Source organism: Myotis brandtii, unplaced genomic scaffold, assembly GCF_000412655.1.
Source record: "Myotis brandtii unplaced genomic scaffold, ASM41265v1 scaffold806, whole genome shotgun sequence".
In the NCBI taxonomy this organism is placed as follows: domain Eukaryota; kingdom Metazoa; phylum Chordata; class Mammalia; order Chiroptera; family Vespertilionidae; genus Myotis; species Myotis brandtii.
The window spans coordinates 1,970,994-1,997,907 of record NW_005371249.1 but is presented as its reverse complement, the minus strand read 5'-3'; the positions used below and the strand labels follow the sequence as shown (position 1 = coordinate 1,997,907).

The 26,914-nt window shown below is 53.4% G+C and overlaps 1 protein-coding gene across 2 annotated transcripts; it reads right to left on the bottom strand.

The window, feature by feature from the left end:
* On the bottom strand, positions 1 to 26,914 carry TLN1 (talin 1). Of its 2 annotated transcripts, XM_005883976.2 has the most exons (58): positions 26,813 to 26,914; positions 25,095 to 25,257; positions 24,756 to 24,853; positions 24,375 to 24,504; positions 24,138 to 24,290; positions 23,735 to 23,877; positions 23,516 to 23,643; positions 22,815 to 22,875; positions 22,071 to 22,175; positions 21,592 to 21,747; positions 20,740 to 20,841; positions 20,495 to 20,571; positions 20,084 to 20,264; positions 19,803 to 19,916; positions 19,582 to 19,690; positions 19,151 to 19,359; positions 18,888 to 18,986; positions 18,418 to 18,468; positions 17,728 to 17,895; positions 16,817 to 17,111; positions 16,141 to 16,307; positions 15,203 to 15,331; positions 14,911 to 15,027; positions 14,697 to 14,810; positions 14,359 to 14,493; positions 14,075 to 14,203; positions 13,791 to 13,893; positions 13,432 to 13,640; positions 12,957 to 13,076; positions 12,594 to 12,791; positions 12,287 to 12,426; positions 12,008 to 12,101; positions 11,832 to 11,921; positions 11,598 to 11,720; positions 10,414 to 10,557; positions 9,795 to 9,956; positions 9,414 to 9,554; positions 9,143 to 9,324; positions 8,817 to 8,949; positions 8,511 to 8,612; positions 8,253 to 8,423; positions 8,014 to 8,163; positions 7,802 to 7,903; positions 7,603 to 7,722; positions 6,732 to 6,878; positions 6,452 to 6,618; positions 6,165 to 6,348; positions 5,949 to 6,074; positions 5,735 to 5,851; positions 2,815 to 3,000; positions 2,587 to 2,694; positions 1,981 to 2,086; positions 1,657 to 1,781; positions 1,423 to 1,548; positions 1,250 to 1,312; positions 957 to 1,139; positions 697 to 825; positions 1 to 576 (listed from the first exon to the last, which is right to left on the bottom strand). In XM_005883976.2, exons 2-58 carry the CDS (start codon positions 25,222 to 25,224, stop codon positions 451 to 453), a joined length of 7,677 nt encoding a protein of 2,558 aa, XP_005884038.1. In that variant the 5' UTR covers positions 25,225 to 25,257; positions 26,813 to 26,914; the 3' UTR covers positions 1 to 450. The 2 variants fall into 2 exon arrangements, with proteins under 2 accessions (XP_005884038.1, XP_005884039.1); XM_005883977.2 differs by lacking the exon at positions 18,418 to 18,468.

The following is a 26,914-nucleotide window of genomic DNA, read 5'->3' as shown; positions in this document are numbered from 1 at the left end:
TCGCAGGCAGAATCACCTTTATTGGAGCATGACCTATTTGAGGCTTCTGACCCCACAGCACCCACGGGTAGCTGGGGGTGCAAGGAGGAGGATAGTATCAAAAAGGATGAGTAGAGCTGAGGCTATGGGACTTGCCAGAAGCTGCTGGCAGAGTGGAATGGGCTGGGGCCTTGGCAGGTTCAGAATGAGGTACAGCAGCGTTAATAATACTCTTAGAGCGTTAATACTCTGGGGAGGGGCAGGCACTTAGGGGGCCTTAGGGCATGAAGGCACTTGGAGTTGGGAGGGGACAGGGGATGTGCAGCAGGACCAGGCAGGGCCAGGTCCGGGGTTTGGCAGGCACTTTGGGGAGTGCTGGGGTTGGGCAGGTTGGGCCCGACAGCCCAGAAGGCTTTGGTAGTGGCAGGCACAGTCTCTGGGCTGGGTCTGCATTAAATAGAAGCGGCTGCGTTAGTGCTCATCTCGAAGCTCTGAAGGCAGGAACTTGTACTGTTGCTGTCGGATCTGGGCCAGCTTCTTCCGCGCCTCCTCCAGCTCCCGTTCCTTCCGGAGCATCTCTTCCTGGGCAGCAATGATCTGAGGGATGGAGATCAGGAACTCAGCTCAGCGAGTATGTGCAGAAGGGCATAGGGTAGCTGGGACCAATGTTACTGCCCTGCTGACGGTGTCCCTCAGAGCGCCCAGGGCAGAGCTCACCTGGGCAATGCCCCCGACCATCTTCTCCTTCACCACCACTGTCTCGTTCTCCTGGTCTTCAAAGGCTGCTGCCTTCTGTGCCGCCTTCACCAGGTTGTCCGAGGCTCGCTTCACTGCATTGCCGGCAACCTGGGCAGCATGAGGTTGAGAATTCAGGGAGGGTTCCCAACTGAGAGTCCCTCCACAGAAAAGCATGTCTTCAGGGTGCAATTTAAAGCAGCACAGTCCAAGGTACAATGGGATGGGTTAAGGTTCCTCACCTGAAGCCGTTTCATTGCTTCAGAGTCCTGGTCAGCCTTGACCTTGCAGGCCACAAGGAGCTGGGCTGTGGAGGCGGCTACCTGCTTGGCTGATGAGATGAGCTTCTCCTGGCTGGCGTGGCCTTGTACAGCTGCATTGGCTGCCTCACACAGATTGTTGGTGGCTGCAGCCACCATCCGAGCCTAAAGTGAGGAGATAGGATTAAAATGTGCCTCTTGCCCTGGTCCACCCCCTCTCTAGCCTTGTCAAGTCTTTCCAGCTCAGAGAGACCTAGTGGGAGTTGTACACTCACAGCAGAAATGAGGCCCTGGGACCACTGCCCATCATCCAGTGCGTTGGCGGGAATGGCGCCCACCTGTGGAGGAAGGAGGAGAGCTTGCTGAGACCTGTGCTCTCCATGCATGTAAAAGCCTCCCTTTACAAGGCTGCCGCTATCCCTATGCTTCTGGGTATCCAAGTACTTACCTTCCCTTGGGCTACCAGTTCCCTCTGGGCAGCTGACGCAGCCTTTACCAGGGCACTGGTGGCTGCTGCAATGGACTTGGCAGCTTCCAGTATCTGCTCCTCAAAGTTCAAGGACTCATCCGCCTCCTGCAATGGAGACAAAGGTTTCCGAGAGAGATGCAAAGTCAGAGGGGGCTGAAGGTGGGGACATTATGCCATTAGGAGGGTAGGGAAGAGGGAGGGAGCGGGACTGACCTTGGGTTTGGCCCGGGGCTTCAGCTGCTCCAGTTTTTTTGCTGCAGCCTCAATGGCGGCTGCAGCTCCCAGGAGCTCATTCTCAGCAATGACCGTGGGGTCCTCTGGGTCCACCCACTCTGTTCCTGAAGGGATGAAGGGGGGAAGGAAGGGGCTAAGCCAGAGCAGGGAGGTCAGTGGCACAGGGCAACATGGTTCATATCACCAGGCCCCTGGGACCTGTGGGGACTAGTGGCAGAGGCCAGCTCAGAGCAGTCCACCCGGGAAGCGAGCATCTCCCATGACAAAGGTCCCCTTTCCTCCCTGCCCCTGGTCACCCCTCACCTTTCATGGCCTCAGCAGCCTGAATGAGCTCAGTGACTGAACCAGCTACACGCTTTGAGTGTCCTGTCAACTGCTGCTTCAATTCTGGGTTTGGCTTCTGCAGAGTCTGGGGAAGAAAGGGACGGAGCAGAGAGCATCAGATTTTAGCTTCTACCCTGACCTAAAAGTGGGGCAGACTGTGGCCTCCCGACACCATCCCTAAACCACCCCACACCACAGCCCTCAAACACCACGCTGCCTATCCAGGTGCGCTCTGCACACGTGGTAAAGACAGTGGCTGCATGTCACTCACCGGCTGGCAAGGAGCAAGGAGAATGATGAAATGAGGAGAAAGAAGAGATGACGAAGGTAGAGAAGGAGGAAATCAGATGGGAACAAAGGAGATAAGAAAAAAAAGAGAAAGAGGTGAGCGGGAGAACCAAAGATGCTAAGAATGATGGGGCCCCAGTGGAATGGAGGCTTGGAAATAAGAACAGATTTGGGAAATAGGATGATGGGGTGGGAGGAGATTTGAAAGAAATATTAGAGAGCTGGGTCTGAGACTTATGGCAAGAGGACTGTGCATTCAGGGAAGCTGGTATGAGGAGCAGGAAACTTCCTCCTTACCAGGAGCACATGGTCCAGCAGTTCCAGGTAGCCATTGGCACATTCCCGGCCATAGTGTAGGGCTCGAAGCCGCACATCAGGGGCCACTTCTGGGTGGTAAGCAGCTTCCTATACCACAGAGTAGTATGTTAACTTTAGGATCCCAAAGAGCTTCAGGTCCCCCAAACCCTTGTAATTTCTCCCCTACCATACTCTGCCCTAAAGCTGCTTCACTGCCAGGGTTACTACCTTGCAAGCCCGAAGCATATCTGCAATAGCACGACGACTCAGATTGGCTGTGGCAATGACATCCTCCTGGCGACAGGAGTTGCCAGCAGCAACAGCTTTGGCTGTTGCCATGGTGATACCCTTGGTCATTCGGATGAAATCTTCTGGGGTAGAGGTCTTGGCAGGTGGCTCTGGGGAACAGAAGACCTGTTGGGGCAGAACAAGAAGAAAAATTTTACAGTGAGACTATAAGACAATGTACCACTTCGGTAATCTGGTTCATTCATCCCTGTGTTCACTCAACAAGCATTCGCTGAGTACTTATTGTAGATCAAGTCCTGGGAGAAGTTCACACATTCATAGCTAATATAATAGCAGGCAGCTGGTCATCATTTCTGACTGAAGTGATTGGGGAGGGTTTGCTGGAAATTAAGGAAGCAGCTTTTGAGGTGGGTTTTTATTCCTAAACTGCAAAGAAGCCTTGAGGGGGTGAGTGGCTGAGGCAGGGCAAGAAGGAACTGACTGGGGTCTTAAGAGATACAGCTACCAGAGGTGCACGCTCTCCCTCCTGGGAGCATGCCCGCACCTCCCCCTCCCCCCTCCCTCTTCTTCCCCCCACAGGCATGCATCTACTAAACTTTAAGGGACCCCATGAGGCTTGCAACCAGAGCAGAAATGGGCAGCGGCAGTTTGTCCCAGGCAAACCCCTTGAACCTGTCTCAAAGGCCCCCTTTTCTCTGACAAGAGTATTTTGGGTAAATGGTAGGATGTGAACACCCAGAATATCAAGTGGGACAGTATTAAGGCTCGTTCTAGACCAGCGGTTGCCAACCTTTCAGACCTCGCGGACCACTGGTTGGCGACAGCTGTTCTAGACTATATAGATGGAGAAAAGGTTGTTGGGGCCTTGAATATCAGACCAAGGAACTTAGAATTTTACATAATATATAGAAGTAATAAAAAATATTTTGATGTATGTGTCCCTCCAACAAATTATTAAAGATCAGCTAGGTGGCAGATTCTGTGTGAGGTGCTAGGGATGCAATGGGGAAAAAGATAGACAAGGTCATTATTATTGTGGAGCTTATATACTAGTTCTGGATACAGACCAAAAAGTAAGTAAATAAGCAGAAATGCTAAAGACTGTGATTTGGGTTGTGAAGGAAAGGAGGCGGGTGCTGTGATGAGAAATAAAAATGAGGTCCTGTCTGGCCAGTGTAGCTCAGTGGTTGAGCATCGACCTATGAACCAAGAGGTCACAGTTTGATTCCTGGTCAGGGCACATGTCCGGGTTGCCGGCTTGATCCCCAGTGTGGGGTGTGCAGGAGGCAGCCGCTTGATGCTTCTCTCTCATCACTGATGTTTCTATTTCTTTCTCCCTCTCCCTTCTTCTCTGAAATCAATACAAACATATTTTTAGAAATACGATTAAAAAAAGAGGTCCCATTGCAGATAGGTGATCAGGAAAGGCCTCTCTAAGGAGCAGACACTGAAGCCGAAGCCTGAAGGACTGAAAGGAGCCAAATGTTCAAAAAGCTGGAGAGAAGAAAGTGCAAGGGCCTGCAGTGGAACTGGGTGCAGAACAGAAGAGAGGGACAGGGTGGGCCTGGGGAAGTCAGCAGGAGCCAGGGACGGCCGTGGTGAGTGAGGAGTGAATCTACCACAGAAGCCAGGCAGTCACTAAAGGGTTTAAGTAGTAAAGTCACATGACATAATTTATATTTTAAAAAGATAATTCTGACTGTTGTGTAGAGAAAATGGATTGGGGGGGGGTGAGTAAAGAAGCAGGGAGATGAGAGATGAGATTGAGGCTATAGCATAAATATAACTAAGGATTGATGATGGTTTGGATGAGGTGGTGGTGGTAGAGATGAGGAGAAGAGACAATGAGATCCGGAGGGAGCATTATCAAGACTTGCTAATGGGCTTAGATGTGGGGAACAAGAGAAAAACATTAAAGCTGGGTTTCTGGCTTTAGGACTGAGTTACTGACAGGTGACATTTCCTGAGATGGGAGGGACGAGGGAATAATCAGGCCCGGGAGGCAGAAAGGGAAAAGTTTCCATTTGGACATCTCCAATTAGAGATGAAAACAGCATAGCAGAAGGATGACTTCAGAAGTGAGAAAGATGAGGAGGAGAGGTGGAACTGCCAGAGACTAAAGGCAGGGAGACCCGTGAAAACTGGTGTAGCAGTCCCAGTGAGGGAGGGCGAGCAGAAAGCTGAATGAGTGCTGACTGGGCCTGGAGAGGAAAGAGAATGGAGAAGGGTAGCTGGAAGGACTTGGCAATGGCCTCATATGGTGAATAAGGCAGTGAAGTCAAAGATGACTGCGGGACTCTTTATGCCTGGGAGGTTGTTACCACCATCCACAGGAAGGAAGCAGCATGTCAGGAAGGAGAGCTGGCTGGAGGGCACTGCACCCCGGTGCTAATGTCAAACAGGCTGATGAAAATAACTAACCTCAGAATTGGGAGTCAACTTCTTAGAGAACAATAATGAAAGTGGTTGAATTTGCCAAAGAGAAGAGAGGAAGAAGGCTCTCTGTACGATGTGGGGACGGCCTCTTCATTCACTAGGTTGAAGGTGATGCAATGACGACTATAGAAGAGATGTTAGAGGCAAGAGAAAAACTGGTGTCCCGAAAGCCAAAGGAAGAAAGAGTTTTAAAGAGAGGCTTATTTCCACACTCCAATGCAGCAAGTAGGCCACTGTGATGGGAGAAAGTGGGAGGATGGTGGTGAAAGAAGACAGTTGTAAAATGCTGAGGAGTGAAAAGGTGAGGAGGGAAAGCCGAGCGTAGCCCACTTGAGAAGTCTGGTGATGCGCGAGGGGAAATGTGTGTGACTGTTTACATTTCTGTGAATACATGTGAGGTACAGCTGCAGTCTTGCACAATCCCTCTCTGACTCGAGGCCCTGCAGCCCCGACGCGTGCTCACCGCCAGTTCCTGCCGTATGTGTTCTGTGGTTGCCTCCAGGGCCCGTGTGCCTTTGGTCGCCTCATCTTCCACAGCTTTCACAGTCTTGAGCAATGATGTCACGTTGGTCACCATCACCTAGGGGTGTCAGAGGAATGGGGAGGGTCATTTTAAGGAACAGGAGGAAGCACTTGGACCCATTCCCTCTCCCGAGGCTGTGCTCATGCTCCCCAACCTTGGCAGAGTTCTTGAGCTGCCACACAGCAGGGTCATCCCCAACTTTGCCGGCTGCAGCCTTTGTGGCACTGATGAGGTCTCCCAGGGCCTTGGCCACATCTTTCACGGCGTTGATCAGCACCACCTGTGTGGGAGAGCAGAGGCTCTGGTCTGTGGGAGGAAAAGGGGGAACAGGAAGTGCATCTGACCAGGATTAGGGGTGTTAGGTGGATACCTGGGTCTCAGGGTCCTCGGATCCCAGGCTGGCTGCACCCAGCTTGACCACATCAGCGAGGCGGGTGATGGTGGACACAGAGGACTGGGCGGCCTGTGCCAACTTCTCCTGGCTCCCGGCGGCATTCTGCACCAGGACCTTGGTGTCCTCCACCAGCACCTTCGCGGTCTTCAGAATGCCCTCCCTGAGGGAGGCCCAGCCCAGTCAGCTCTCCTCAGGTCCCTTGCCCTCCAGCCTCTCCAGGCCCCACCCCACCCCGCCTCCCTGAGACCCCATCCCCTCCTCACCGGTGGTCAGCGAAAGTTTCAGCACCCTCGCGATTGAGTGTGCCGGCTGTCGCAAACATGATGGTGGTGTCCAGGTCGGCAATGATGCCGGACACAGCACTGGCCGCTGTGATGCAGGCCTGGGTGCCACGATTCCCGGCTTGGAGTGCGGCCAGCACGTGGGAGACCTAGGGGAGGGTAGTCACACGGTGACTGTGGCGGGTCACTGGGTGCCTGGGAGAAGGCACAGAGAGGGCTGGGAAAGGCGGTGGGGCTGGAGGCCATGGATGAGCACTGTCACCTTTTCTGAGACTCTCCGGGCACACTCTATGAGTTCCTTTTTGGTGTAGGCATCACTGGGGCTGCACTGCAGGGCGCCTGCCTTGGTGACCAGAGCAGAACAGCCGTGCCCCAGCTCCTGTACCCGGTGCTTGATGTGGGCACCTATCTGTGAGCAGATGGGAAAGGGAGATGGGTTTTACCAGAGACACAGACATTTCCACTGTGCTTGGGAGAGTCACCAAGTACCTAAGAAAACATGCATCGCAGCACAGACTTTTCCTGTTTCATATCCTTTTGACAGGAGGTCACCTCCTACACATGGATAATAATAGAATGTGGGTACCGGCTGGTGAGGATGGTGTTAAGCAGTGAAGAGGAGAGTGGAGAAGGACTGTATGCGGGGGCATTTGAAATCACAGGGCCATGGATTACAACTTGGCCTGTATGTGGTTGTGGAGGGTTTTGGGGTGGGGATTAGGTGTGTCTTGCTGAGATTCAATTACTAGCTTTCTTGGAAAGCCAGAAGCTTAGGGAAGGAAGGGCTTCATGGCTCTGCAACAGTAGAACTGAGAAGGGCATACAGACTTGCAGCAGAGCAGCAGCCACAGGCCCAGAAGAGGGTTGGCAGAGGCAACAGCAGCAGACTGGGAAACCCTACATCCCAGGCTGTCTCCCTCATCCCTGTACCTGAAGGCTCTGAGCCTGTCCCCACACAAAGCTCTGATCGCTCTTCAGTGGAATGGCCCTGAGGGTGTGTTCCTCGTTCTATGAAGACTAGAGGGAGTTGTGGGTGGGACAGCCACAAAGGCTGACATGATGGGGACAAGGGACATGCCACTGGGGTTCTCTGTGAGGAGCAGGGGCAAGGTCACAGCTGCTTCCATGTTTACCTCTTCGTTTTCAGCAGCAACTGCTGCAGGCTTGGCCTGTAAGGCCAGACGTCCATAGTCACTGGTCAGCTGGTTAGCAAGAGGGCCCAGCTCCTCAGGGCTGGTGTTGGACTTGGTTACCTGGTAATGATGGGAAGGGTGAAGTTATGTCCAAACTCAGCTCCCCAAGGGCAGTCCTCTTATATTCTTCCAAACTCACCATCTCTTGAACGGTGACAGCAATGGCTTTGGCTGTCCGCACCATAGTTGTCTGGTAATCCACGAAGGAACCTTCTGGTTCACCCATTGGTCCTTCATCTAGCTGAGGGGGAGAACGAGGGAAGGGGAAAGATCGTCAGGGTCTCTGCCACTGTGCTCAGGAACCCTGGCCCTGGGTAGCCTCAGTGCCCACAGGCACCCCAAGACGCTAACCTGGTTGATGGCCTGGCTGATGGAGTCCACCATGCCACCGACGACCCCAGCAGCACTGGCTGCCTCATTGAGGGTTGTTGTCAGGTCCTCTACAGCCTCTGTCATCATCTGCACAGCCTCCTCCAGGGCTTCCTGGGTGTGAGCTGCTTGCTGTGGGTGAGAGTGAGTGAGTGGAGGGCGGGCCTGCTCCTGCTCCTCTAACCACTAACCAGCAGCCCCTCCCTCCCAGACCTCAATACCTTGGGGTTGCCGCCAGCCTCCTTGGCTGTGTACAGCAGCTGCAAGGCAGACTCTGCCAAGGTTTTAGTCTGGTCCAGGAGTGCCATCTGCTGTGGGTGGCTCAGGGTCTTGGAGGCAGCACCCACTGCAGCCAGGGTGAGTGGCTCAAAGTACTGCACCATCTGAGACACCTGAGGCAGGGGTTGGGATGGCGGTCAGCGGGGCCAGGTGCCCTCTTTCACCTTATCCCCGGAACGCCCACGTGTCTCCCCAAATACCTTGTGTCCCAGCTGGGAGGCTTCAGCCCGGGCAGCACTGGCCAGTGGCTCAATAAGGTGGGAGATTTCCTGCACTGCAGTGAGCATCTGAGTGTGCAAGGCCTGCAGAGGAAGTGGACTTTAGCCTGGGACCTGGACTAGGACCCTCTGCTCGCACAGACCCCACGCTTCCTTCCATACCAAGCTAACTCCCCTTGGCATGTTGCAGCCTCTTGATGTCTCTGTGAAGCCCCTTCCTGCATCCCTGTCTTCAAGTCTGTCCTCTCTCTTCTCAGACACAACCTTTCACAAACCCGCTTCCCTTACCTCCTGAGAGATCCCCTCGCGGGGAGCAAGCTGCTGGCTGACCGCAGCAAGGGAAGCCTGGTCGAGGTCCCGCAGACAGCTGTTCAGAGCTGCGATGGCCGCCTCACACTCCAGCTGCCCTGGAGCCTTGTCCCTGCAGACACATCAGAGGCTCTACCACCAAGAATATCCCCTAAAACAAAGCTAGCCTATCTATCCCCGTATCCTCCGAATCCGACAGCAGGTGTCCCCAACACTATCTCATCTAATTGCACCTCAGCACCCACCCCTCCATTCTGCCACAGTGCATGTCCCCCCATCACACTGGTTCTCCATCCCCTCAGTACCTCATGCTTGTAATAAGCTTCTTGATGGAGTCCGAGACAGTGCGGGAGTGGCCAGCCAGCACTGACCAGCGGGGAGGGTCCCGGGGATTGACTGCCAGGGCCCGAGCTGTCTGGATCAGTCCCCCAGCGCTCTCCAGCATTGTCTTGGCAGAGATCACAATGGGCTCCATGGCAGCCCGGCCCTGGGAAGAGAGGAGGGAGGTGAGTCTCATGACTCCCAAGGAGATGAGGTGGCAGCTGGCTCATCAGTCCTCCCTTCACGTGGCCTCACCTCAGGGCTGATCTGGGCAGGAATGCTGGCAAACTCAGGGTTGGATGCAAAGGCACTCAGATTGTCCACAGCCTCCAGCAGAGGGGCTGTTGCTGCTTGGCACTGGGCACGGTTCTCGTCCGTGAAGGCCCCGTCTAGCGCCTGCAAGTGGGAGACAGAGAGGCCCTCAGGACGGATTGTAGGCAAAGGAGGTGAAGCCCAGGTCTCCCTCCTGGGCTTCAAGGTGTGGCGACAGGCGGGTAATGACCAGTAAGAATAGGAAAGGGCTTGGGCTCAGGAAGACGGGATTTGGTAAAGGCCTGGGGGAATGATGGCGGGGGGACTCGGGGGAGAGAAGACTGGACAGGTCAGGGAAAGGCTGAGAATTCAAACACTGGGAACCTTGATGGTCTTGACAAGATTGGCTGTGCTGTTGGCCACCTCCTTGGCTGATTGGACAAACTGGCGCTTGGCGGTAGGATTGGCGGTACGAGCAGAAGCCAGGCGGCAGCTGTTACACAGTGCCGAGGTGTGTTTGGCCACAATGGTAGCTGCAGAGAGCACCTGAGGAGACAGACACGTGGAAGAGCCATGATGAGGGCAGGAGGGAAGGGTACACGCTCAGGGAGGAGCCACTATAGGTTGGGGGATGAGAATGATACCTTTGGAAATCTAATTAGGAAAGATTTGGGAGACAGAGATTCCCAAAGATGAACAGGGTGTGAGGGAGGGGGAAATAAAAGTCAGGAAGACTAATGGAGAACTTCTAATAGGTCAGTAGGAGAGTAAGTTCAAGCATCTACAGAGTAATTGTGAACTCAGCAGTAACTGAAAGAATGATGAGAAATGTGGCAGGAAAAGACAGTGACCCAAAGAGAAGCTGTGTGTGGAAGCCGAGAGATGGCTCTCCGCCCTCTCCTTCCCCACACGCCCTGCATCTCCCCGTTCCCCACGGGGCCAGTCCATCCTGGCTCAGTATCCTTTCCCAGACTTGCCCATGGTACCTGTTTCCTTGGGTTACCTGGGCTTGGGTACAGCCAGACTCCCCCAAACTCTGACAGGCCATCTGAATTGCCTGGTTTGCACGGGCAAACTGTGTGGGCTCCACCAGCCCTTGTTGTCCAGCTTGGCTGTTGGGGTCAGAAACACCAACCAGATAAGCAGCCTGGGGAGAGAGAAATTCGGGGTGAGGAATAAAGAATACTCCTCAGGTAGGAATCAAATAGTGACAGTGGGGACAAAGGAGAGTAGGAGTAAGTTTAGTGACTGGGGTTCTATATGAGTAGAAATATTAATAAACAATACAAATTAGGTATTCACAACTTAAGTTATTAAACAATATTAATGAAATGGTTATTAACAAATTAAACCATCACTAATAAGTTATTAACAAATTAAATTAAAGGTATGTGTAAACTATAGTGACACTATAGAAAGCTCCCCACCCCACCCCCTGCATGCAAAGCCTCTTTTAAAGACATAGTTCTAAAACTATGGAGGTCATTAGGCTAATTAACATTTACAACTCCTCCAAGCTTCAGAGATTTGGAGAGAGGAAAGGGTATAATGGTTGCCAAAATTTTTGTATGCTTGGAAAACTATCATAAGGCTTGGTTTGTACTTCAACACATGATAGCTTTGCTTTTTCCTCTTCATGCTCTTCCAGAATAAGTCAAGCCATTTAAAGCAGGCCACCCAATAGAAAAGGGAAGGGGAGCTAGGGGAGATTGAGGGAGCTGGACGGCAGGCCTTTAAGTCAAGATGATGAACTCTCAAGCTAGTATTAAGAATTCATATACTAAAGCAAAGTATTCTCAGAGCTACCACAGGTTGTTTTATACTTTATAATGTGGAAAAAGGCAAAGTTAAGTGGTAACTCAGATAACTGGAAATTTAGTCATTGGTACTTTAATAAAGTAATAATTATGTGGAAAATTATGGACATATGCTAATTAGTACATACCAAGAAAGCGAGGGCTGGAAAAGGCCCAGTGTTGGACACTGTAATCATAACCCAAAGCACCAGGGTTCGGGGAGACACTGATCGTAACTGTTGGTGTTCTATGATTACTGACAAATCTCTGTACTCCAGGAGGGATAAAGAACCCGTTTCCATAGAGTCGGCTTGGGAAACATAACGTGTGTCAGGCTGTGAGGAGGTGGGGTAGGGAAAGCAGGGGCATTCCAGGAGCCACTGAGAATAACCTGTGCAGCTGCCTCGGTGAACCCACAGAGGGCCTTGGAAGCTGTGGCAATGGCCTCTCCGAACTCCGGCAGGTTCCCATTCTTGGCATTTTGGGAGATGCCAGTCATGGCCTCACCCAGTACCTGAGGAACAGAGGGTGTCAGGGGAGTCAGCTTCTGTCATCAGTGGGGTAGAGCAGCCCCTGGGTAGTTCCAATTCCTGCCCTGTCCTCCTGGGTTCCCAGCTGCATTTACCTTTGAGTTCTCCATTACACTGTCCAGGCAGCCAAAGTAGGACATGTCACTGATGGGCTGGACTGGGTTCTCTAGGAGTTCCCGGACCGTCTGTGTAGGTGGAGAGCCAAGTAAGACACCTCTCTCACTCCAAACCCGGAACACCTTCCTCAACCTCAACCCTGCCAAGTGCCCACCTCCAGTTCTCGCAGGGCATTGTCACACTCTTTCTGGCCTGGCGCCTGCTGGGTGCACATGGTGATGAGCTGGTTGATGCTGTCGGTCACTGCCCTGTGAGGAGCAGAGAGTTCAGTGAATGGGTGCACAGGTCATCATTCCTGGGTCCTATATACATGGGGAGTCTCTAGCTATTTCTCTTTTGTATGGAACCACTTCTAAGCCAGGGACATCTCGTGAAATGCCCCTTTCCCAGTCTCTCCAATGTTCTAGGGCTGGGCTTCCCAGCTCCTACTTACCGGGCAGCTGCAGCCAGCTGACTCTTGAGGTTGGGGGCAGCCGGGTCTGTGGACAGGGCCTTGGCAGCCAGAAGAAGTTTGCTTGAAGACATGGAGATGCCCTTCAAATTGGACACAACCTGGGCCCGGTCCTCCTGGCTCTGTTGAAGGTGAGGAAGTCAACAGATTGTCTAGTCCTTCCTTACCTGTCTCTAAAAGGTATCTTCTGTCCACACTCAAGTACTGCTAGAGACTGGGGAGGGGAGGGAGCCAGGAGCAGGAAAGGACTCCCTGGTCACACAGGTGCCTTATCTAACCCTCTTCATACCGGAGCCTGCCCTGCCATCTCCACGCCAGCTTCCAGGAAGGTGCTGAAGTCCTGTCCAAATCGACCTGAAGCTCGAGCCAGGTCCTGAGGGGTCCCCCGAGAGGCCTGCACCAGTTCTGTGGCTGCCTGATTCAGCCCAGCAGCTGCTTCATTCAGCCGGCTCTGAGCTTCTTGAAATGTCCCGGTGCTGGGAGGAAGCTGCAGGGTCAGAGAGACATCGGATGTAAGAATTCGAGGGAGAACTTGGTAAAGGAGTGCTGGGAGGTGGGCCCAGAGCCTGGGAGCAATGGAAGGGAGTAAGTCTGAGAAGTCAGGCTCAAGGAGAGGTCTGGAGATGAAAGGAGAAGCCCCCAGTCCTCCTACCGAGTCACTGAGGAGTCGCTTGCTGGCATCTCCCACTGCTCTCAGGGCGTTATCCACATCTCGCTGGCCAGGTAGGCAGCTGACACAGCGGTTCAGTGCCTGGGTCACTGCTTTAGCCACCTGAGGCAGGAAGGGGATGAGGTGTCAAAATGGAGACAATTTGGGAGATCCCCTCCTCTCCCCATGGGACACTACTGCCTCTGAAAGTGAAAGGGGAAAGGGGGTGTTGTAGCTGAGTGGGCTGAAGTTAGGGTATCAAGTAACAGCGATCAACTTCCCCAAACTTGGTGTTTAGCTGTCCCTGCCTCAGCCTAACTGAGGTGTGCTAGGGTGGAGAGAGGGTGGGGTCCAGACCTCAGGAGCAGACCTGAGAAGCTGTGCCTTTGTCAGTGCAGATGAGGCTTTGCCCATCGGAGTGGGCCTTCTCATGGGATCTGGGGGTGAGGGAGGAAGTGGCCCCTTCCCAATACCTGACCTGGGCAAGCCGCTGCTGGTTCTCAGGGTCCCCTGGATGGCCAGTTGCCTTTTTTGCCTCCTCAATGAGGCTGCTGGCCTTGTCCAGGACATCACTGGCCGTGTCAAGCACGATGGCCTGCACTGCAGGATCCGATGTCAGGGCAGCTACGCCCCTAGCAGCCTGGGCCAGGGACCGCAGTCCACCTGCCACATCCCGTGCTGCAATACCTGGGAAGACAGGAGAAGAAGGAAGGGGGAAAAACCCTTCATCACCAGGCCCTGGTCCCAGCGGTCTCCTCTGCCAGGCCCCGTCCCTCATCCAGCTCCTACTCCCCCGGCCCCCTCACCAGATGCCCATTCCGGGCCCTGCCCACAGACCTGCATAATTCTCATTGCCCTGGGCAACCTCCCCCAGCAGCTGGGCGATGGCAGAGCTCACTGCTTTGGTGCTGTTGCCCAGGTCCTGGGCACACTTCTCCATCTAGGGATAAAAGGGGAATCTCAGAGGTGGGAGATCAGATACAAGGGGGACTGGGAAGGGGGAACTTGAGAAGCTACTTGGGGGCAGCCAGCAGGTAAGTGAGAGTCTGGGAAGCTCTGGGGCATAGGTGGGAAGAAAGACGTCAGGGTTTGAGTAAGAACAAGATCGTGAGCATACTTACCGTCTCCCCAGGCAGGGGTTTAAGCTTGCCGTCTCGAGCAGCTGCCTTCACCTCCTGTAGGTCTCTCTCTAGATTCTGTACCAAACTCAGTGCAGAATCCATCTCCAAAGGCCCACATGCTTCCTGAGCCTACAATGACATGGGGGTTTGGGATGTACGAGGTACCGCTATGTCCCACTGATGATTCAGGTTACACGATTATTCCTGTTTTAGGTTATTCTGCAGATTCCCCAGTATCCCAGGACTCCACCCTCATCTTCCAAAAGGACAGCCAGCTCCCATACCTTCTGGGCAGCGGTGCGGAGCTCAGCCAGTGCGGTGCCAAGGTTTTTAGCGCACTGACTCAGCTGCATGGCTGAAGCCTGGTCCTGAATTGTGGGCACTGAGGCCTTCGCGGCTGCCACCATCTTCCCACCTGGCTGTAGGGAAATAGGTAGGCAGATGAAGGGCAGCATCCTTCCTCTGGGCTTGGTACAAGGACTGATGATAGTCAGGACGTGGTGAGCATTTGGGCTGAGTACTGGGACAGAGGCTACGGGCAGAGATTTAAATTGTGGGAGCTATAGGGGACACAGGAGGGTGGGAAGGGTCTGGTCTGAGAGGTGGGGAGAAGATGCCTTGCCTGAAGGAAGCTCTGGCTGGCAGCAATGAGAGCTAGCTGGGCGCTGGGACTGTCAGGCTGGGCTTGGCTCCCTCGGACGCCTTGCACCAGCAGTGGAATCTGCTCTGCCACAGCCTGTAGATGCAAATGTCATGACAGTCACCCCATCCCCAGGCTGGGGGAAAGTCCCTCTCCTCCCACACCTCCTCCCACCCCATGCTTCCTGGAGTCTCACCTTGCAGCTCTGCACCAGCAGGGGCTGGGGGCCAGCAGAGACCTTGGGGGTGGAGGCTGCATGTTGGGCTGCAGCAATGGTCTGCGTAGCTGAGGCGGCAGCCTGTTTGGCTGCGTGCTGTGAGGAAGGAGTAGTCAGGACAAGCCCCAGGCATTCCCATGCCCAGTCCCTGGCCTATCCTGCCCATGCCATCCTCCAAGGAAATATTAAGTGACTCTCTTCACAGGTCCCTCCCAGCCTCAGTCCTCCCACTGCATGCACACATTGCTCCTGGTTTATTTCCCAGCCTCACCTCGAGGCGCTGCACCAGCTTTTTCTTGATGGCATTCTGTGCAGCTGCATTAGTTGCCATGCGTAGGCCCTCAGCTGCCTCCCGTAGCCGCTGCTGCTGCTCCTCACTGTCAGGGTTGGCAGCTGCTCCCTGAGAGGTGGAGAGAGACAGCCATCACCCTCAATAAGCTCTGCTCTGACCTCTCCAGACTCAGACTTCTTCTCCTGAAGTCATGATCACCACTGAGAGGAGCCCTCTCAGGCCAGGGGATGGGAAATCTGAGGTGGACCCTGGATTCCCTTGGGGATGCTGAAACCCCTTCTTTAGGTGAAACTGTTTCGTTTCCTCTTTGGGGAAGGGATCATATTCTTCCCCCCATTCTCTACAAAATCCCACTGGCAAATGGGGTGAACAGGACTCTCTGGGACAAGAATGCAGTTTGGAGCAGGGACCTCGGGAATACCAAAGCAGGGGACCCGATTACTCCCGCAAACTGAAACACCCGGAGCCCAGGGGCCTGGGAGTCTTCTGGCTTCTTCCTGATGGTCCCCTGCACCCTGTGCCCCGTGTCCTACTGCTTTGTCTTTGCAGTGCTAGCAGCAGAGGCCCTGGGGCTGAGGCCTATGTGCATTCACAGGAGAGACCAGGAAGCAGAGGGATCCAGGCAGGTGATGGCAGCAAAGTAGGGAAAAGAAGAAACAGCAGACTTTGGACACAAAGGAAGAAAAGGGGTACAGTTGCCAATCAGGCAGCAAGGACTCTGGGAATCATACTGGCTGGAAGCTTGGGCCACCGTCCACCGGCAACTTAGGGACATATTTACTTCCTAAGAGCTCCTGTATTTGTTCTCTTGTATTTTCTGCTTCACCTGGGTCTCCCCATCAGATGAGGGTGACCGTCTGGACTGGTCTACTTCCCTTCAGAGCCCACCCTGGGAGTCTGCACAGACGTCTCTGTACCTTGGCAGCCTCCACCATCTTGGCTGTGGCATCAGCCAGGATCTTGGCAGCGCTTAATAGCTTGCGGGAGTTCTCCAGGTCACTCTCCCCTTCGGCATCAGCCTTGATGGCATTGACCAGGTCGGAGGTAGCTTGGGCCAGGATGCGGGCCTGTCGCACCATCTCACCTGAGGGGACAGGGCACAATCAGGTGAGGACCCGAGACACTGAGAGGGTGCCAGGGGTGCAGGACAATGGTGCAGACAACGCAGAGATGAGGCTTTTTGTGACCACAGAGACTTGGGAGAAATTCTTGAGTGATTTCCTTGGAGTTATTATTTTCTGGATCTAGGATCTTGGAGAGAAACAAATTTCCCAGTGGGCTTCGATGGGAGGGAAAAGTCTTCAATGGGTATTTTCAGCAAATAGGATGAGACACGTTTTGTAAAGGCTTTAGGGAGGGATGGGTGGGGTAAAGTGCCTAATGCCACCTTCCATCTGTTTTTATATACACTTTCATATATTCTTCAATGCGCCACGGAAGGCAGAGCAGGGGTTCTACTCCTGCTTTACAGACGGGGAACCCAGTCTCCTGTGCTGAGTCCTCAGGGGGAGGTGGCAGGTCTGCAAGGGAATGTCCAATGGGCTCGGCGAACCTCACTGGGCTTCTCTGTCTTCCCAGGAGTGGTGTCCTTACCAGCATCACCCATGGAGCTGAAGATGTTCTCGGTGACAGTCAGGATGGTGTCAGTGGCCTGGTCGTAACGGCCAGCAGGCCCAGCCCCAGTCGCATGGGCCCTCACATGCTGCAGCAGGTCATTCAGGGCCTGGGTGACGGCTGTGGCTGCCGCCCCAACCCCCCTCAATAGCTGCCCATCCTCTGTTGCTGCCTGGGAAGCGGACACACAGCCCTCCACAGCTTTGGCTACTAGTCGTCCGGCCTCCACCAGCTGCTCTTGACAGACAGGTGAGCTGATTGTAGGTGCCACTACCTGTGGGCAAGCTGAATGTCAGAACTGTAGGCAAGGGAAAGGAGTCATGAGCTGGGGTGTTTGTCACTGGGTTGGGTAACGAGACCACGGGAACCAGAGAGATAAAATAAGAGGCTCTTGTGTGGGTGGCAGCACCCGCCTTCGGCATGGGCTAGAGCAGAGGTTCTCAACCTTCTGGCCCTTTAAATACAGTTCCTCATGTTGTGACCCAACCATAAAATTATTTTTGTTGCTACTTCTCAGCTAACCTAGTTTCCAAGGGGGACGGGCGGAGGGGCAGCACTCTGGTACATGACTCTTGATATAATTTTCCATCTTCTGTACCCAAGTCTCTTTCAAAGACCATCCATTTAAAGAGTGGCAGTGCCAGCCTCTAGGCCAGTGGTTCTCAACCTTCTGGCCCTTTAAATACAGTTCCTCATGTTGTGACCCAACCATAAAATTATTTTCATTGCTACTTCATAACTGTAATGTTGCTACTGTTATGAATCGTAATGTAAATATCTGATATGCAGGATGGTCTTAGGCGACCCTTGTGAAAGGGTTGTTCGACCGCCAAAGGGGTCGCGACCCACAGGTTGAGAACCGCTGGGCTAGAGCAACCTTTGGGACTCACCTTGGTACAGGCCACCAGCTGGGAGGTGGACAGGGCACACTGAGTCGCCGCAGCAATAACCTGGGTCTGAAGACCTGAGTCCTCTGTCCGCTGGGCCACACTCTTGGCCTTGAGGACCAGGGCAGCTGCAGCACTTGCCACGGCCTTGGCTAGTTGCATCAGCACCTCCTGTGAGAGAAAAGCAGTCAGCTTGGCCTGAGATCAGGCTTGGATCCCTGGACCCTTCTCGGAGGCGTAAGCTGGTTCATTATTCCCACTGACTCCAATCACAGGACAGTATGCAGAAGCAACCAGAACCTACCCCAAGCCCCTGCCTTGAGCGCCCAGTAGGACAGAACCCACACCGAGAGAAACAGAGCCTACACCCAAGGGAGAAATGTGCGAGGCGGATACACTCGGTCGGCGATGGGAGGGAAGGGCAGCACTGTTACAGGGGGTGGACAGAGGAGGTAATTAGAGGGTCCCTCTCATCCCCAGCTTCTTTTCTTCATTTCTTCTCCATCTTGGGAGCAGTCACCCTGGAGTCTTGGGAACAAGTCCCTGCACTACCTTCCCTGATCCCATTTCCCAAGCCCTGCCTCCCCATCTCCCATCATGTCCTGCTCCCCAGGAGGCTGGGGGAGAGGTGCAGAAGCGAGTGTATGCGGCTCAGAGGACAAAGCTGGGAAGGCCCAGGCCAGAGGCCGTTACCGTGGGGGGATCGTGGGGAGATCGAACCCCAGACCCTCTGGGTGCACATATCTGCATGGGAAATCCAGGATGACAAGTCAACTGAGGAAACTGGAAACTGGCACGGGGTGGGGAAGGGGCTAGAGGAGCAGTGTCCTCAGGGTGGTAAGGCCTAAAGGATGGCAGGGGTTTAAGATGTCCTCGAGTTAGGGTCAGGGTTATGTATGGGAAAGATAGGGAAAAGAAGACAGGTGGCTAAACAATATCATCAATGAGGACCAAGGGTGAACTAGTTAGTAGGTTAAGTTTGGATTCAGAGGTTCTGAATTCTCATCCCCTAAAAAAGGATTGGAGGTTCCCAGTATCATTCCTGGAAACAGGTTCAGGTTGGCTCTGAGGGGTCAATTCAGAGAGCAGGGCTAGGAGCTGGACTCAGGATCAGAGGTCACCTCCTAGGAGCTGGGGTTCTGGGGGTTGGGTAAGTCACCAACCTGGAAGTGGGGGTCAGTATCACTTTCCCCAATTTGCTGCAACAGCTCCCCACTGGCCTGGCCCACGTTCCCAGCTGCTTGCAGCAGGTTCTGACGGGGCTGTGGAGAGTGAACACCAGTCAGAAGCTGCCCAATCCCTGCCCACACGCCCATGGGTCCTACGTGCTCAGGGCTCCCACACTTTCATCCTGTGGTTAGAACTGTCCCCTCTTCCTTGGGCTTGAACCCTCTGTCCTCCTCAGCTCCATCCCATGGCCCCTGACCTCAGCGCTGGCCGGCTGGGCGCTGCGCAGCAGTTCTGACACTGCGCCTGCGAGGCCCTTGGCTGCCTGCAGCAGGGGACGGCCACTGCCGCCTTCATCCTCCAGCAGGGCGGCCAGCAGCTTCACGCCACGGGACATCTCCGTCAGGTTGGAGGAGATTGTGGTGACTGCGCAGCCCACTGCAGTATAGTCTGTCTCAGCAGGGTCCCCTGAGAGGAGGAAGGGGAGCATGTGTGAGAGGCAGGGCAGACTGGAGGACGGCTGGGAAGGAGCACAGTCACAGGCACCCAGTCACACACGTGTCCTGAGAGACGTCACACTGTCCCTTCCATGAGTCAAGGTGCAGTCACACCCGAGCCTGTCATACTCGTGCTTGCACACGCTCGCCCTCCTCCTAACCCACCACACAGTGAGCTCGGCGTGCAGCCTACCTGCTGTCAGGTTCACCACGGAGGCAGTACCGGCTGTGATGGCATCTACCTGGGAGTGGATCTCATGCTTTGATTCATCCATCTTGTTCTTCCGCCAGGCCTTAGAGGCCTGAGAGAAAGAGAAACACACCTCAAGATCTGCTCTGTTTTGATGAACCCCAACCCTGTTCCCTGGAGTCTCAGCTTCAGTACGGCTGACCTCTCCTCCATCCCACACTCACAGCATCCTGACCCAGAGGGGGCAGAGTGTCAAAGTCATCCAGAGTGGCCTGAGCGGCCTGCACAGCCTGCATGCTGGAGTTGATGGTGCCCGTGAGTGCCTGCTGGGCCGAGGTCTACAAGGAGAGGAGGACGAGGGAACACAGAGAGAAGGTATGTGAGAACTTGAGGCCAGCGAGAGGAATACAAATAGGGTCAGGGAGGAGACTGCCTACCTTGGGGCTGGGCCCAGCTGCGGTCGGGGGCGGGGCTAGTACTGTGGTGGCAGTGGGGGCGCTCTTACCAAAGGAGGCATGTGTCCTCGGTGCATCTGGCCACTGGTAATCTGCTGCTGGGCAGGTGGCATGCTGCCCACCTGGAAGTTCTCAGGACCAGAGGCTCCAGAGCGCATGATGGCAGGCAGGGCCACAGAGCCATGCTCCACTTTCCCCACCCGGTTATACTGCTGCTGAAGGACTGTCGACCTAGAGAGGGGACACACGGAGGAGCACTCAGGCCTTCTTCCTCTCATGCCCTTCCCACCAGCTCTACCGCCGTCGCAGGGCCTGCGGTCTGGGTGGTGTGTGAGGTCTCCTTACAGCCTTCGACTTGTTACAGGACCGCTCTACGTATTCCACACCCCGCAACACTATGTGGAGTCTAGGCTTGCCTTCCCCGCCCCTGAAGGATGGGATCAGCCCGGCCCTCTTCGTACTTTTTGGGGGACACAGAGTCCTCTAGCATAGTAGACTCCTCATCTCCCTCCATCCCAAAGTGGTCTTTGCTTTTTTTCTGTAGAAAGGGAAAAAGGAACAAGAGTTAAGGAAGAGGAGGTGTGGAAAAGGCAAACTCTTTTTCCCCCAATCAGCCGTTTTCCAGAATCTGGGTCCCCATTTCTAACGGAGCAGCTTGGGGAGAAGGTACAGGAAGATAAAGGGAAGGCTGGTGGGGAGTGCCCACCTTCTTAAGGATGATATCTATGTAGCCGGCGATCAGCTGTGCGATCTGCTCCCCCTCAGTTGTCTGTACTGAGTAGTAGCCATCTTGGTAGTCCCCGAAATCCTAGGGTGACAAGGGGGGCTCAGGGGAAAGCTTGGTAATCTGTCCAGGATGGAAAAGGGCAAGATGGGAGCCCCAAGGTCTAGCTGATGGGGTTTCTTCCCACGCCAACAGCCCTCTAAGACGAGCTTGCCTCATTTTATTTCTCCATTTTCATCAATCTCCTATTTCTCTATGTCCCTCACTGGAGGGAAATATTTTATTCTGAGGAGTGGTCTTTATGCTACACATGCTATTTAGGAAATCTCTTTTCTCTCAGGGTAATAAAATTAGAAGGACACTAACATTTACCATTAAATGACCACACTTGAAGGTTAGCACGTTTTGAAAACTGAAAACTAGCATTTACTAATTTCTCTCATTAGGGCACTTCGTCAAGTTGGTATCAGTTTCAATTTATAACCCCAAAATATAAAGCCAGAGGGGAATATTACAGTGCACAGTTGCTGCTGAAAGAGGGAAGGCATGTTTTCCATCACCTTTTTCTTCCCTCTCCCCATTTCCCATGATCTCAGTTTAACATTTACAATTTTGTTCTTTTATCTTAATGAATAAGTTTCATTTAAACGTCACCTAACTCTCTAGGAGTCTCTCCTCTACTTTAACCTCCATATTCCTGCAATAGTTCCAAAGTTCTCCTTTTTATCTGGAGTCTCATTCAGTACACCTGCCCCGAGGGAGGTGGAAAGACCTCTGCAGCTGCCCATTCTCTGAAATTTCCAAAGCCCTTTCCCCTGAGCCCCCCAGGCTCACCAGGGTGAAGCTCTTGGGAGAGGCAGCCCAGCGCTTGATGTTGGTGAGATTCCATTCCTGGATCACCTCCTTGGTCTTCTCATCCACTCGCATCACACACTCCTTAGTGATGCCCAGAAGCCTGGGCACCAGCTTGTTCTTTCCTTTCATCTTTTCCTGTTGGTGTTGGTGTTATAGGTCAGAGGTTGAATGAGAAGTGAGCCGTCGGTTCAGATTAAGACCACAAGGGGGTGCTGAGGTGGGCAGGAGCGCTAAACTAGGGTGTCAATGGGTGGGCCCAGGACAAGGCTACTTTAGGGAAAAGGGAAAGGGAGGGAAAACAAAGGGTAGGGAGGGATGTGGTGGTGGAGAACTGACAACAGGCAAGCTTTCACTAGGTAGAGAATGCTGGGAAACGAGACTGAGGGCAGGATCCGACTTTCAGAGAGGCAAGGGTGAGAGTGGAAGCAAGGAGGGCAGTGAGAAGGTCCACAACCCACCTTAACCAGGAAGAAGGAGACACCGTAGGTCTTGAGAGAACGGGCTAGCTTTACGTAGCGTACCTTGGCCTCAATCTCACTCATCTGTCCACAATTCTTGTGTGCCTTAGAGCATGAAATGAGAAAAGATTTAGCAAACTCTGGGGAGGATAATGTCACAGACAAGGAGTTAGGTTGGGATGTTAACTGTAAGGGAGAGTATTAGGGGGATAAAGGAAAGGTGAGGGAGTGCAGAGTGTGAGAAATGAGAGGGTGAAGCGTTGGGGGCTGATAAAGGATCTGCAGGAGCGAAGTTCAAGGGACACAGGTAAGGAACTGGCAGACATTCTGGAGGCATGAATGGACAGTCAGGAAGCAGGTCAAACAGATGGCCTTTGGGGCTGAATATTCAGAGTGTGGATAACACCTTACATTTGTACAAAGACATACTTTTCACAGTAATTTCAGGTGTACTGTCTCATACGCTTCTCCTATCAACCCTAGCAGGGCAGGTACTGTTATGCCATGTGAGAGGTAAACAAAAGAAAACAGGAATATTGAGTTGCATTCCACGGCAAATACAGTGATGGAGCTGAGACTTTAAGCCCAAGTCTTCTGCTTTCTTGGCACAGGAAAGGCGGGAGCACAGCACGGTGGGTAGAAGCGAGGTGGGAGCAGATGGGAGGGGGCAGGGGTCCATTTAGTCAGTAGGATTAAGCAGCAAAGCTCCCAGGTCATCCCAAACGTTTTCCCGTCCCCATTCACCTGAAAGATCTTACGTTCTCCCTTCTGCTTCACATACTCCTTGGGCAGGAAGTCCTTCAGGCTACACCAGAAAAGGGAGGGTCAGCATGTAGTGGGTGGCATCAGGGACATAAGGGCCATGACTGTGGGCCTAGGGGTGTGAGGAAATGTCTAGCACAGTGTTAGCTTTAGGGAGAAGGAAGACTCTGAGGGAACAGAGTCCGAATTGTTCCTGAAATCGAGGTGACTTAGCATTAGCTCTTGAATGCAGCCTGTGTCTCTCCCTACAGGGAAAGGGACTGAGGGAACTTGAGTTGGAGGCTCAGTCCCTGAGGGAAAGAGGGTCAAGAGCATGATTTCAGGGAGCCAGGAGCAGAAGGTGCTCACTAGAATGGCCATGCCTGTAGGATGCTTGAGTAAAAATGTGCCCTGTATTTCCCTCTGGCTACTGCAGTAAAATTCCTCAGAGAATCTCAAGAAAGCTATATGCCTGCTTCAGACATACGTAGCAGGGGAAGAGATCTGAACTATATTCATATTCCACATGGGGCCAGTAAGGAGACAAATGGCTGATAGGAGCTAAAAGGGTACCCATGTGGTCAAACCCTGGCACCTCAGGAGAGAAAGTGGGGTGAGAAGGCCTGGGATGGAGACAGGACTATTGGGGCCACAAAGGCAGAGAGTCCTGGGCGCTGACGGGGTGTGGAACGTGAGTCACTCACTCAAGGAAGCCCGCCTTGTGCTTCTGCTCATTGTGGGGCCCAAACTGGATCTGGCATTGGAAGCCAGCAAACTCACAGGCCTTGTCAAAGGAGACAGGGTGGGAGCCATTCAGGATATCATCTCGTGCCTGGAGAGCAGAGGGAAAGGAGGTGAATGCTGTGCGCCCCTCGCTGGCCCCTCTCCCTAGCTCCACTGCCCCAGGCAAATCCTCTCCACACCTGCACATAGAGAAGGTTCAGCTGTACAGGGTCGCGGGAGTCCACATTCTGGTCTGAGTAGAAGAACTTCCTCCGCAGCAGAAGCGTCTCGTTCTCCTCCACTCCTTGCTCCCTCAGTGTGCGGCCGTGGTCCAGCCAGTTCACTGGGACACAGAGTCTGCTCAGTGCCAGGCCCCATGGCCCCTGTGCTATCTCTGGCTTTTTGTCTGTTCATTTCTTCATTTCCTACCTTCTCCCACTCATGTGCTAAGTTCTGTGAGTATAGGACTTTGTTTGATTACTGATGCATCCCCAGTGTCTGAAACAGTGCTTGCAAAAGCGGGTGTTCAATAAATAACAATAAGTGGCTGACCCCTGCCACCCTGACCACTTCCAGGGCCCACTTGTTTCTACTTCTGCTTACACTCATCATCTGTGTGCAATTTCTGCTTTAGTTTCTCCATCTTCTTCTCATCTCGGAGCAGTGTCTTGTCCTTTCGTAAGGTGCCTGTCACTTCCTCCTTTTTCTCTTCCATGAGCTCTCGAACCAGAGAATATTCATCATGGTTGGTGATGCCTGGAGGGAGGAGAGAGGGAGGGGTAGGAGGCAGCGTCTTTTGCCAGAGTTGGAGCCTCCCTCCTGAGCCCTCAGCGCCCTTACCGATACGGGCACAGATAGTCATGAGCATATCAGTGACGGTCTTAGAGTCATCCACCATGATAGTCTTCACAGTCCCATCCAGCATGCGGATCTTCAGGGGCCTCTGCTTCTTCCTGTACTCCATGGTGTCCTGTGGGGCAGGAATAGGAGATAGGGGCTCACTTTAAGCTAGAGGCATTACTTCCTTTTAACAGGGCCAGAGGGAGGAAAGATTACAAGGACTAGAACAGCTCACTCAAAGGCAGGGCATTATGACTGCTCGTCATAGACAGAAAGCATGGGAGGGGTCAGAGACAACAGACGTGGGTGCTGAAAACAGGAGGTGGAACCGGGAAGTTGATGGAAGAGGATGTTGGTGATCCTTGATGAAGTGATACTCACCCCATTGCGGAGCATATAGTAATCCAAAGCTTTCCCGGCCTCCAGCCATATGCCCTTTTTGGGGTCATCATCGGACAGAAACAGCCCAAAGTCGCTGGCTAAAAGAGAGGATGGATCACCTCAGAATTGAGGACCCCAATGTGGCTGAATGGCTGCATCACTGCCCTTACTAGTTCCTCAGGGACTCAGGGCTAAAAGGGGAGGGCGGGAACCATGGAGCAAAGACCTGAGGGATGAGCAGCCTTAGGGGGCAAAAGGGTCATCCCTCAAGGCTAAGAGCCTGGGAACACAGAAGGGACTGAGCAATCCTGCCCCAGTCACATGGGTAATCAGACTCACGAGGTCCAGCTGGTGCCTCTGGAATCCGTTCACGGATCATGCGACACGCATCGTACACCATGGTGGATGGCTCGAACTGCATCGTCTTCACCACATTCCCAATGCTGATCTTCAGCGAAAGTGCAACCATGGTGGCAGCTTCTCTTCTCCAGCCTGGCTACACCTGGCCCATGGCATCAGGGTGTTAGGACACCCTCACAGGAGGAGAGAAGGTCTCCCATATGGAGTCCCAGGGAGGGGTGTTTTTGAAAGGGACTCACCAAAACAGACAGTAATGAGGCTGTTTTTGTTTTATTTAATACTTTTAAAGAGTGAAAGGTTAGTTACATCAAAAGGACCAGTCCTAACCATCTAAGACATCTGAAGGAGAAGCTGGTGTGCAAGGTGCAAGAGCAGGTCTGGGATTCCGTGTTACCTGGGACGGCGCCTGTCCTCACCACTAGAATCTGTGCCTCCTTTCTTTCTTCCAAGTGTCTCTTTCTTGCTCCTTGTCTCTGCTCCTTTCCCAGCCCGACTCTGCCTTGTTTTCATCTTTTCCGGGTTCAGCCTTTTTCTCTCTGTCTCACACGGAATCCTGCTTGCTGGCTTTTCCCTGTCTGGGATTTTCAGAGCTCTGCCCTGACTCATTGTGTGACCTTCTCTCTCACAGCTTCAGCTTCCTTCTCTACAACCTGAAGATATTACATTAGATAATTCCCAAGGGCTTTTGAAGCCTGCAAACACTGAGTCCAGCTAGTTTGGCAGGAAGACCAAATACTGGCTGTTCAAGCCACCTAGACGCACTCCTGTCCCAGCTTTCCTCTAACTTGAGATGTGCAAGGAGCTTCGCCCATATTTGGCTTCCCTGGCAATCAAGCTAGAATAATGACCTTCCAATCCAAAGGGATCTCAGAAATTATCTAGTCAACTCTTCAATTTTGCAGAAAGAATCAGACCCTGTGGAAGAACGGGGGGGCGGGGGGGGGTAGTTTCAAGGCAGGTCAGAGGAAGAGCCCGGTTCTTCTAACCCAGTCCCGGCTCCTTCTAAGTCAACAACCCCTCACAACCCCTCCCACACTCTCCTCTTCAGTAAGTCCTTCTCAGACTCTCCCTCCGGCTCCGCTCCCTCCCCGCTCCCTCCCCGATGGTATTTTCAGTGCTTCTCAGGATACTAGTCCCAACCTGCCGGCCGCCGCCCTCCTGGCACCAACTCTTAGTGGGCTGGAGGAGCCACTAGAGGCGGCAGGTGGCGCACAGTGCACAGGAAGGCAAGTCTGCCTGGCAGCTGATGATGTGACCCAGCTCCGTGAGGGGATTGGCTTCTTAACCGAGTGAGCACATCCAGGCTGCCTGGTCCCCTCCTGGTAAACTGCTAGCCCCAAGTGGGATAGCAGGATTAGGGGCAAAGTTGGAAGCAGAATTAGGAGTGTTGGGATACAGAAGATAGTTGAGTACCAGGGAAGTTGAGAGGGGTATATTTTTTTGGGGGTGAAGAAATTAGAAAGGATGGGGTGTGGGGGATTGAAAATTTAGGTAGAAACAGGAGACAGGGAAGGGCCTGGGTTAGGGTCTAATGGACCATTTTGACATCCTCAACAGCCAAGAGTCTCAAAAGAGAGGAAACCATAGCTTGCTCTCTAACTTTACTCCCAAGCAAGAGAGCACCCTCCCCGTCTCCCGTTCCAGCTCTCTGCCCACCTCCCCGTTCCTCGGGCACTTCTCCCAGGAGGTGGACAGACCTGGATGTGGGGTCTCTGGAGGACTGGAGCAAAGCTGGTGGAGGAGTCTGAGGAGCCGAGGGCAAGACTGAAAGGACCCTCCTCCACCCAAAGCTGAAATTG